Consider the following 12,767-nt stretch of genomic DNA (forward strand, 5'->3'; position numbering starts at 1 on the left):
GTATCGTATCATCCACTCTCGTTTAAATAATATTAGCGTCAGGACGCAAGATACGAAGTTTAAATTTTGCACTTCATAGTATAAGGCCACTTATAGAAGTTGCTTATTTCGACAACGATTAAGAACGCAATTAGGTGAGATTAAAACGCCAAATACGTGAACTCTAGTTAAGAAGTAATGAAGGATTAAGTTAAAACGCTGGCTCTAGCAATGACAGTCACGCCAATAAACGTTAAGCACAATAAAACACAATAAATGACAACATCACCCGCTTATCCTTAAGACGTTCGCACACACCGATGTGCATGAAATCAACTCGATATACACTTCATTTTAACAGAATAGTATTTAATAAACAAGTACAACATAAGTACATATACATTTCATTCGCTAAGCAACAAAGAACAATATCTGAGGGGCACACAATTTCTAGCTAAAAAAGCATTCATTAAATCCGCTTTATTAGAAGTTAGTGAATCTAGAGTTCTATACCCTTCCCGTCACCTTGGAATAGCAGTGAGAGGCGACAGTCGATAATGACTCGTAGATAATAATGTAAATCCATTTTTGACAATAATGTCCATAAGGATGGGCTTCAAAACGTTAAAAACCCAACCAATCATAGTCTAAAATTCACGTCTCACCCTTTGTAAAGTGATTGTAACGTTACTATTGAAGTGCTGTGGTCGAAATATATCCTCCGCTTTAATTCAAGCGCACCTAGAAGTAAGGAACTAAGGCGTACGCAGTCCAAATGCATTGTCAATAGGTATTTATCGCGCCGGGACCACGATCTTCATCCTCATATAGATGGTAAAGGGTATCGCGCGTTTTGTGGTACATCGCAGTCGATGATGGAACACATATAAATTCATAGCCGCGCGAACCAGCAATGTATTGAAACACGTATGTTATTCCCACCAACTAAGTGAAGCTTTAACGTGCACTAACGCTTTAACAAATACTAACGAAGATGGAACTAACCTTTGACCATCTCCGTGTTTTCCACATTCTGCGTGATCTTGTAGAACTTGTGTCCGACGTGCACCCTCGACGACTGGGTAATGTTGCCCACCACAGGCTGCAAGGGCGGGTCAAGCCTTCCGGTGGCATCATATCGCTCATAGCGACCACCTCCGTCCCTGGCTTCGGCCCATCGGCCTCAGCATCCGATTTAGACCACATCACAAGGGTTTTATATTGTAAATAATGATTCACACACGATGTCCGACGTCTCGCTTTGTTCGCGACTGACTCGCCGCCCGCGTCGGCTGCGGCCGTCCGTGATAAACATTATGCTTACCGAGAATTTGTGTGTTTATTTATCCTTACATGTGTGCTTGCGAAGCTACATGTGATAACACTTGTAATTGAAAGTGATTAGCATCTCACCCAATTATTTGTACAGAAGTAACTATAAGGTAACTCTATCTACAAATTGGCACTTAAGTGGTTAAATTGAGAAACAAAGGAATGTAACATAATTGGGACAGTGGAGTTCATATTGTACATATCGTCCTTTTAGATCACTTTAACTGCACATATATATGGGTAACGTTTTACCTACGTAGGTACGCTTTTCCTTCTTTTTCTGTAAAAATAGCCAAAAAGGTTAAGAACCTCTGCTGCTGCGGCCTCGACAACTTTGTCGACTTGAATTTAAGAGCTCATATTATCGCTAGGGTTTCCCGCTTCTGACAGTGACGTCACGAGGTTATCCAACGAGATGTTCGCACGACGCTAAGAGCAGATGTGAGGACGATTGTAAATAAGTTTTGTTAATCATTTGCAATAAAAGATTTTCTGCTAACTACTATTTGTTTGGTGTAAGCACTTGCATTTTACATCCAATCTCAGGCGGACTGGTTAGATCATTTCCCCAAAATAGTTATTTATTTCCTAGTAGCTAAATTTCCATTCGCGTTTTATCGCCCAAATGCTTTTTTTCATAATATTTTTACAGAAGTTTATTTTCACATTAGCGTTTTTTCCCAATCAGAGTAGACACAGACACAGTGTCGACGGAGCGGAGCTCCTACTTTTGTGCCGATGCAAACTTAACATAACTTAAGCCTATGTTTCTGTGCCGATTCTGATTTGGAACAAACGCCACTGTGAAAATAAGCTTCAGTAATAAATTTTGCTACTAGGAAAAAACGATTTTGGGGAAATAATTTTCCAACCCCTCAGGCGTAGGTGCTAATTAAGTCATTCTGACTAATGGAATTTGTCCATATTTGACTTGCAAGATACAAATAAACATTGTAGGTTTAAAGCTAAGGGGCCATTCATTTATTACGTAAGACGATTTTGCCAGTTTTTGACCCCTCGCCCCCCTATGTAAGAAAAGTAAGAATGTAAAGGAAAAAATGAATACACGTTTGGATATTTACCGACGTGCTGTCTACGCAAAACAAGTGACGACTTTTTAGTTTAAAATTGCTTGACAGTTCCCGAGAAGTGCAGGTGCACTGCAGGCGGCGCGGATCCGTTGCCATGGACATCGTTTACCTATAGGTACGCATATTATCCGAGCGCGCGCTTTTTCAAAGTACCTATAATCTTAACTTTGCGCTTTTTTGTAATCTTATGTAAGAACTATCAAGACCCCTCCCACCCCCTTGTAAGAAAAAATAAGACATGGTCGACTCCCCCTCCCCCCCTAAATCGCTTACTAATGGAATAAATGAGTAGCCCCTAAACATGTGTCGTGGGGTCCACAATGACATCCAAAATCACGCTAACTGCGGCCTCCTAAAAATATCTGTTATATCTTTCGAGGATATATCGGTGGCAGAATAAAACTCCAGGAAAAACGAAATACTTGTAATAAACTCAAATCAATGTGTACGTAACAGAGGTCGTAGGGTAAGTGGCGATGACAGGACATTTCGATGCTAGTTTAATTAACGCCTAGAGAATAAGGAAGGCAACGCAGCGCGGTGATGATGATGTTTGCTATGATTCTTGTGCAAGACGTAAGTCCAAACATACTCCCGGCCGTTGAAAGATCGCTTTCAACACTGAAGCTCCTCCGCTGTAGGCAATTTGCACAGGCGCACGAGAGAGCGACGCACGCAACCTTTAGTAGTGGTCACATCGGCCACTCTGGCTACTCCATCGGTCCCGGTGATGAGGCGCTGCACGCGACCGAGACTCCAAGATAGAGGAGGAACGTTATCTTCGGCCAGAAGAACCATATCCCCGATGTTTAGTTTTGCGCTGCTCGTTTTCCACTTTGTCCTTTGCTGCATTTCAGAGATATATTCCCTCTGCCATCTCCGCCAAAAGTGTTGTCTAATCTTCTCGACTCGTTCGTAGCGTTTTAGCTGGTTTTCGCTGCAGTCTTCGAGGTTCGGTGACGGTGGAGCAGTTAGAGGCCTCCCGATGATAAAGTGTCCGGGAGAGAGGGATAAAAGGTCATTAGGACATGACGATAGGGGGCACAAGGGACGACTATTCAATATTGCCTCCACTTGTGCAAACAAAGTGGAAATTTCTTCAAATGTGAGATGGCTAAGGCCAATAACGCGTTTTAAATGATGTTTTGCCGATTTGACGCCGGCTTCCCAAATGCCACCGAAATGAGGTGAGTAAGCCGGTATAAACATAAACTTGATTGACTGTTGACTTGCAAAGTCAGATAGAGGTAAGTGACTCTGTTTTATGAACGATCCTACCTCCTTCGCAGCGGCCACGAAATTAGTTCCATTGTCGCATAGTATTTCGATTGGTTTGCCTCTGCGCGAGATAAAACGCCTCAACGACATTATAAAAGCATCCTTGGTTAGGTCGCTGACAGCCTCCAAATGAATGCATTTATAACGTAAGCATACAAATAAACATAAGTAACATTTAATCAAACGACTTCCACGTCCCTTACGGTTTACTATGAAGAATGGTCCGGCAAAATCTAAACCAACCGACAAGAACGGATAATCTGGGTTTACACGCTGGGGTGGTAAATTTCCCATTTTGGGTTGCAATGTTTTACCACGTAAACGCCTACATCGCACACAATTGTTGACAGTTCGTCGAGCAAGATGGCGCCCGTTTATTGGCCAAACTGTTTCTCTTATTGTTGCCAACAACAGTTGTGGGCCGGCATGCATAAACTCAATGTGTTTCTGAGCAAAAAATAATTTTGTTAACCTATGTGATGAATGAAGCAAAATTGGATGCTTCTTCTCATACGAATAGCTTGACGCGTCTAAACGCCCGCCTACACGTATTACCTTCTCCTTATCTAAAAATGGAGACAACGATATGATTTTATTTTTACTATTTAAGGGCTTTCCCTTTGAGAGCAATTCGTATTCAATCTGAAACGATTGCTTCTGGGCAATGATGCACAGTGCATGGAATGAATCACACAGTTCATATGTCGATAAAATACCTACGCGTCTATTGTTTTTGTTTTTAAGATTGAAAGTAAATCTTTTAACATATGCAAATGTTCTTTGAAGTCTACTAAACGACGAATACCTATCAAAGTCTATAGCCGGTTCGATTATAGCTGCAGAGTGCACTTTTAATTCGGGTAAAGTTGCTAAATCATTGGCCTTAAAGATTGGCCATACAGTTTCGCCTTTCAGTAAAAACATTGGTCCAGCCCACCATAGAGGCCTAGACAGAAGCTGCTTGGCATCTACACCCTTGGAGATTAAATCTGCGGGGTTCATATCAGTAGGTACGTATCGCCATGCCAAAGGTGAGGTCAACTCTGTTATTTCACTAATCCGATTAGCCACGAATATTTTAAGCCTTGTAACGTCACCCTTGATCCATGCGAGCACTACGCTTGAGTCACACCAATGAACTATTTTATCCGGCTGATACCGCAAAGATTCTTGTACGGATTTAGTAAGTTTAGCAGCGAGCAAAGCTGCGCACAACTCCAAACGTGGAATAGTGGTTGGTTTTAACGGGGCCACTTTAGATTTGGAGCACAGCAACTTAACCTTAACTTCATCATTGTGACTAATTGTTCTCATATAAATGCAGGCACCATATGCTATTTGTGAAGCATCACTAAATGAGTGCAACTCTATAGTTTTAGGTGAGTCACCCAGCACTAACCTTGGTATTTGTAAATTTGTTAAATATTTCAAATTATCACAAAACTTGATCCAGTCTGCCTTAATCCCTTCCGGAACAGGTTGGTCCCAGTCCAGCTTTTGTTGCCAAAGCCTTTGCAGCATTATTTTAGGTATAATTACTACTGGACTTAGGATACCTAGCGGATCAAATATTTTAAATGAATTAGACATTATAACTCTCTTCGTTATCTCTTTGTTTTGGATTGTACATTGCTTTATAGGAAAGTGTAGCGTATCACTACAGGGGTTCCACCCCAGCCCAAGAGTGCTAGATGATTCGCTGATCGTAAAATTGTCTTGCTTATTATTTTCAATATTTTCTAAAATTGATTGACAGTTACTCTTATATTTTCTAAGATTGAAACAACCTGAGCTTAAAGCTTCTGATATTGAGTTTCGTATGTGAATTAATTGCTTTAAATCATTAGAACCGGTAATTAAATCGTCTACATAAAAGTCTTTTTGTATTATGTTTTTGATGAGTTCGTCATTTTGTTCCTCACCTAATTGCCATAGGCATCGTGTGCTTAAATAACTGGCACTCGCTGTGCCGTAGGTTAATGTATTCAGTATCAATGTTTGAATAGGCTGAGACTCGTTTTCCCGCCACAGAATAAGTTGTAAATGCCTATCATCCTCGTCGACTAATACCTGGCGATACATTTTTTCTATATCTCCGGTAAGTAAGTATTTGTACTGCCTGGCGCGTATAAGAATGGAGAAGAGTGAATCTTGAACGTTCGGGCCCACCAGTAGAATGTCATTTAGAGAATAACCTGACGTGGAGGGCGCCGAGCCGTCGAATACTACGCGGAGCTTTGTAGATTCACTTTCTTGTTTAAAGACGGCATGATGACATAAGTAATAACACGGGTTTAAGTTTAAATTATGGTTGCTATTGGAGAATGATAGATGTTTCAAATCAGCATATTCATTAATAAATTTAGTGTATTGTACTTTAAGCGTGGAATTTCGTTTTAATCGTTTTTCTAACTTGATAAATCGTTCTTTTGCAAGATTGTAGGTATCACCTAAGCAATCAGCTGACTCCTTTAAAGGTAGCCTAACAGAAAACCTACCCTCTGTGGTACGGGTCGTAGTTGCACGAAAATTACTTTCGCACCGACTTTCACCATCGTTCATCATAGTACCTTTTGGCACTTCTTCTAATTCCCAAAATTTTGTAATGAGATTTTCGATGTTTTCATTATTTGACCTTGAAGTTACAACGTGATTGCAATGTATATCTTTATTTGACATTATTGGACAAATGGGACCAGATATTATCCAGCCTAAATGCGAATTTCTTAGTTTGGGACCATTAATTCCCAACGAGTATTGTTCATTGCCTAGTATATTCCAAAATAGATCGGCTCCTATGAGTACATCAATAGGGCCGGGCTGGTTGAACCCTGGGTCAGCCAGCCGAATATTTACTGGCCATTTTAAAGAGCTGATATCTATAGGAGTCTTTGGTAAGTGACCTGTCACTTCCTTTAGCACAAAACATGTTGCTAATGTACTAAAATCGCTATTTGTTGAATTAATTTTTATCTTGCAGTTTTCGTTTACATTATTTGTTATTGTATTTCCTATACCTATGACCTTTAGCGAGTCAATGGGTGAAGATCGTAATGATATTCTGGTCTTTAGGGACTCAGTGATGAAAGTAGATTGGCTGCCACAGTCTAGCAGAGCGCGAACCTTGACCTTTTGCTGGCCAAGTGGATTCGACACTTCTATCAGGGCAGTTGATAATAGAACTTGATTTGATGAATATTGTTTTGCATAATTGACAGTAATTTCTGATTCGTTGACGTTGGCCGTGTTGCTTGTTGAGTGTGCTGGACGGTGCAGAAGAGTATTGTGCTGCTGGTTGCAGTCGCGCTCGCGGCACGGCCCCATGCGGCACGCGCTCGCGGCGTGCCCCTGCCGTAGGCAGTTGACACATAATTTGAATTTAGTCACGTCCAGCATTCTCTCATCAACCCCTTTAGCCTTAAAGGTTGGACAATCATAAATTCTATGATGCTCGTTACAAATAATGCACGTTAATGCGCTTGTCCTTTTATGATAATTATTATTCGTGCTCGCAAATGATTTTACCAAGTTGTGATGCGGTTGCCTAGAATTGTTGTGATAGTAGTTATTGTTTGGTACAGGCCGTGCTGAATGCAAAGGAGGCATTGAGGACGTGGTTGGTCTTGCAATATTATTGTCTGACCGGCTGCTGCGATTTAAAGACTCTAGTACATCAGCTCGGTCAGCTAAAAATTTATTAAATTGTTCTAAGGTAGAAAAGTCCCCATCTAACGTATTGCGGTGCTCCTCCCATTTTAATAGCGTGTTATTGTCTAACTTAGCAGATAACATAAATACTATAAGCACGTCCCACTTATCCGTTGGTTGGCCTAGACTAGCCAGAGCACGTAAATTTTTTGTTACATGGTCAACCAAGAACCTTAAGGACCGTTCAGACTCCCGTGTAATTTGTTTGATGTTTAACAATGACGTTAAATGATGATTTATTAACATTCTTTTATTGTTATATCTATTACATAATAATTTCCATGCTTCAGCGTAATTTTTAGCAGACACCTCTAAATTCGAAATTATTCGGGCGGCATCGCCTTGTAGGTATGATATCAAATAATGAAACTTGTTTACTTCTGGTATGCGTTCGTTTTTATGAATTAAATTATCGAAAGTATCATGGAACTCCAACCAATGGAAATAAGAGCCGTCAAATTTAGCAATTTGGATTTGAGGTAACTTTAAACCAATTTCTTGCCGGAGATGCGAATCGTCCATACAGCATGACGTATTGTGCATAGAATTACGCCGTTGTTCACATTCACTTCGCTTTTGAAAAATTTCAATTAAGTTTTTTGCAGTGGCAATGCTCATTATAATTTCTTTTTCGATTTTATCGCGTTCATCGATTTCGTTCTCAATATTTGACGGGTTTAAAACTTCTATTTCACTCTGCAAGTCGTCGACTCTGACCGACAGTGCCTCGAATTTCGCTAATCTTAAATTTAATTCAGTTAATTCAATGTTATTCAATTCACTTTCACTAGTAATACCCTTTAAATAATTTTTAAATTTAGTAATCTGTCCTTTGGCGGACGATCTTTTGATTAATAACTCGTTATAACGCTTACTCCCATCGAGCGACATTGTAGGTCAGTATATAGGTAGTTAACAATCAAAATTCAAGTTTCTGTTTATCAAAGTAATAAGTGAAATAAAATGGCTCACGTTCCTCGTTCCGGTGTCACTTGCCGTTCGGGAAATCGGCGCGCGCACAGCTGATCGCCGGGCAATGACCCCGAGCGCAGGCTCCCGCGCAGTTCGCAGGTGATATTGATAAGCGGCGGAGGCTGGAATAGTCGGCAATCTTATGTTAAAAACAATGAATTATTTAGTTGCACTGACCGGACGGGTTTATTTAACTTTAGATTTCAATTGATTTATTTGAAATTAAATTTTAATTTGAGATTTGAATGATTTAAGTATAAACTTTAAAACTGAACACTAGGGCAAATAGGATTGCGAGTGTTGTATTAGTAAACGGTTATCCACTACAGGTGACTACAGCCTGTAGTATGAAATATCGTAGGTAGGTACCTAACTTATGTATGAATACGAAATGCAATAATTGTGTAAGAAACCCAGCGGCAAGTCTAGTATTTCCCACACAAGCAGCTCTTTGGTGAGCACTGCTAATCTTGCTAAAATAAAAAATATTTACATATATTAGATGTTATTACATGAATAGGTAGAATAGGCTGCCTGGCAGAGATCGTTCTGGAAGGATAAGGCCGCCTGTCCTGTCTGTCTTTTTTATTCCGTAATCTATTTTACCTATTTTAATATATTAATAGTATTTGTATAATTGTATTGTATTTTAATTGTAGATATATTGATTAATTTTTATGTTTCACTCGAGATTCCTCCCGGCTTCGCACGGCTTTCACTACTAGGTTCTTAATTTATATCTTTTATTAAAATGTTTTATGCATTATATTTAAATCTAGAAAATACGAGTAAATATTAATATGAGTATGAAAATAAGTACGAAAGCCGCACTAAATCCGTTCGGTATTAATCGCGTTGAACAGATAGAAAGACAGACAGACAGACCGACGCGACCGGTTAGGTACTTTATTTTATAGTAATTGTTTAGTGATTCTGATTATATTATAGCTTGAATTTAATAATTAATAAAATTGACCTCTGTTTTTTTTGTGTTTAGGGTAGTTTTTACTAATGATGCAATCGAGAATATTTCGCAAATTCTGGATGTTTCGGCCACTAACGGCACAAAGTACTTTATTATGTACAAATGGATGACGATATTGAATATTTTTGACTGGATTTACTAGTTATTAGGATGTAAAAGGTAAAATTGGAATGAAGGGTGGACACTTATCTTTTGGTTGCCGGTGCCGCTTCTCGATGTGATACTTTAGATGTAGCACTGCTCGATTTGGTTCCTTTCTTCCTTAAGCTTGAGGCTGGGTCCCGTGACTTTAGTCTATCACTGCAAGGCTCTGTCTGTGTATCTGTCAAAATATCCTACATTAGATAAGTAAAACACAGATTAGATAAGTAAAACTCAATATCGGAAAACAGATAATTAATGGATACTTAATTTGTGCGATTTATGCGCAAGTACTTCCTACATGGATAATTTACGGGGAAGAACCTTGTAGTCAGGGAGAAAGTGTCTTAGCGATGTTTCAATTCAACCTTGATATTGACGAATGTTTTTTGTTTTAATAAAAACCGGCCAAGAGCTTGTCGGATACGCCCCAAAATAGCGACACCTCCTAAGTATACTGGTACAAGTGCATAATCATAAATTTACAGGAGAGCTGTTCAAAGGTTCCAAAACCTGTAACTTTCTCATTTGATGATATAACTTTTCAAAATTTTGCATTGGTTCCAAAGAAAATATTTGCTTTCTACCTGTATTCATGGAATTTTGAAATTTCTTATAATTTTTGAGAAAATTGCAGATACACTACTATACGCGTATTTTACATCTTGTAGTTGTGCGGTATACTGAGCTAACTACCACTTGCTCCAGTATACGGCGTAATGCGTAGATTACTGATCTGACGATATTTTTATATTGTATATGAATTTTTAGATGAAATACTTATATGGCTTGCAATGAACAATAAAACAGATGCTCTTTTACCTTCATCTATTGATTTATAAACGTTTTTATCACTTGCATCAATATACGCTAACATTAGCATGCCACTTGTACCAATATACCGCTAGTAATGTTTTAAACGTGCTATACAAAATACAGAAATATACCTTTATAAAAAACCTCACTTGAAATATAAATGGTTTTATTAAGAAAAGTAATTGTATTAGGTGCTTTAAATTAATGGAAGCACATTCAATGGATTCGTATTCCTGTTCAAATGTGTACTCGTATTTTATTGTGAAAGGTTCCTCATGTGATACATATATCGCATCGCACCCATTTGTATCCACATAACGTTTTAGCTTTTTGTGCCTCTTCAGGGTTCCGTACCCAAAGGGTATAAACGAAAACCCTACTTCTATATACTACTTCGCTGTCCGTCCGTCTGTCACCAGGCTGTATCTCATGAACCATGATAGTTAGACAGTTGAAATTTTCACAGATTATGTATAACTGTAGTCGATATAATATATATATATAACAAAAAATAGAACAGAATAAATATTTAAGGGGGCCCCAATACAACAAATGTAATTTTTTTGCCATTTTTTTGCTAATCCTAATAAAGTTGTATAGATGGTATGGAACCCTTCGTGCGCGAGTCTGATTAGCACTTTGCTTAAGCCAAGCTTTGACATGAAATATTGAGTCAAAGTCAAAATATCTTTATTCAATTTAGATTGTAACAAGCACTTATGAATGTCAAAAAATTTACCACCGGTTCGTAAAAACCTCTGTTGAGAAGAGTCTGGCAATAAACCTAGGTATATTTTGTAAACAGATTTACAATCATATTTTAGTGATATCTATACATCACAAGTATTTAGCACAACTACATATTTAAACAGTTCTCAATTCGCTATTTGGAGTAAGCACTCGCCAATGCGGATTGGAATTATTTCCAAATTTCCCTATCCATGATATAATCATTAATTTTAATAATACGCCTTATATATTAATGTCTTTTTGACGATAGATTTAAATTTTGTGTCTGTTTCTGAGTCTTGGGAAACTTCTATAACTTCATACGGTTTAGCCGTTTTCGCCATATACATAGCATAGCCAGGTACCATTTCTTAGGTGTGTATAAAAAAATGTGTATAGGGGGTTATTAAAAACCTGTACTATACTTTAAACCACATTAGGGCTACTAATTACTAATATGATCCAAGTAGAAAAATACTGTGATTCGAAAAAAAAAAGTTTTGTATGGAAGTGGAGTCGCAAGAAGACTTTCTAATTTCGATGTTTTCCCACTTATATCGTATTAGTAATCAGTAGCCCTAATATGGGTTACAGTATAGTACAGGATTTTTTTTTATCAACCTGTAGGTATATTGAAATTTACTGTTCTCATTTTAATTAAAGCATGCATGCCTTCGCCTTCTTTTTGGGGATGCTCAACTACCAGAATGCAATGTAATACTGCAATGTTATATTTCTAGCACGCGTACATGTAGGTATAGCCGAGGAAACTGAATCACGTACTGGTACTGGGGTGGAACCGTTGTACTACCAATGTTATGTTGACATCCCATACATTTGCCAAAGAAATCATAGCGAAATAGATCACGAAAAGGTTTCACATTGGATTTAGTTTCCATGACTGTCTATGAGAAATACGGCTATTGTGGTCTTGCCCTCCGCAATTGTCAGACCAAAACATGTTTTTTTTATATATACTATCAAATTATGTGTTCGTAGAACAGTTTAAACGGTCCGCACGCAGCGACGGCTAGCGCGTACACTGAGGCAACTGCCAGTTACACTCGACTTCCCCGGCCCCGCGACAATATCGGTGCCGCGTATAGTGGTGCATGTCGGTTGCCTCAGTATACGTTGTACCGATTAGCAAAACGGTGTTAGATGCATTCATATACGTCACTTTATTTCCAAAAACTAATAGGAATATCCGTGCAAATTTTTTGTGGTAGGTAAATAAGGAAATATTAATAACAAAATTGCAAAAAACAAAAAATCAGAAATTTGTCACTTGTACCAGTATACGTAGGAGGTATCGATAGGGTGCCGTAGTCATTACGAAAAAATATAGTAATATTTTTCTAAGGATTTCGTATTTTATACGGATCTTTTTTAACGAAAATTTGCACTTTAAAGTTGAATGTTTCGCAAACAAATCACTGAATCGAAAAATCGTTTTCGCGCAACCCCGTAATGGTTTTAAAAGACCTATCCAACGATTCCCCACTGTAACATTATTACCCAGGCCTTATTAAAAATGAATAAAAGCACTGGAGTAAATAACGCACGTAATTAAAGCTATCTCATACCTCAATAATTGGTCGAAATTAACGTGATCGTTTAGTTCTCAAAATGGGACCCTCTTTTACGTTGTGTTAATAAAAATAAATAAATAGAACAACTCGTTAAATATAAAATAATCACTGTTCCAATTGTAGTTCCGCCGATCGCCTCCAAAT

At 38.4% G+C, this 12,767-nt stretch overlaps 2 protein-coding genes across 2 annotated transcripts in view; one reads left to right on the plus strand and one right to left on the minus strand.

The window, feature by feature from the left end:
- Positions 1–12,767, plus strand: part of LOC141431699 (serine palmitoyltransferase 3-like) — an 86,420-nt gene that overhangs the window by 29,586 nt on the left and 44,067 nt on the right.
- Positions 2,813–9,643, minus strand: LOC141431793 (uncharacterized). Its single transcript, XM_074092970.1, has one exon. The coding sequence runs from the start codon at positions 8,277–8,279 to the stop codon at positions 3,018–3,020; it is 5,262 nt and encodes a 1,753-aa protein (XP_073949071.1). The 5' UTR covers positions 8,280–9,643; the 3' UTR covers positions 2,813–3,017.

The sequence above is a fragment of the Choristoneura fumiferana genome, chromosome 10 (genome assembly GCF_025370935.1).
Source record: "Choristoneura fumiferana chromosome 10, NRCan_CFum_1, whole genome shotgun sequence".
In the NCBI taxonomy this organism is placed as follows: domain Eukaryota; kingdom Metazoa; phylum Arthropoda; class Insecta; order Lepidoptera; family Tortricidae; genus Choristoneura; species Choristoneura fumiferana.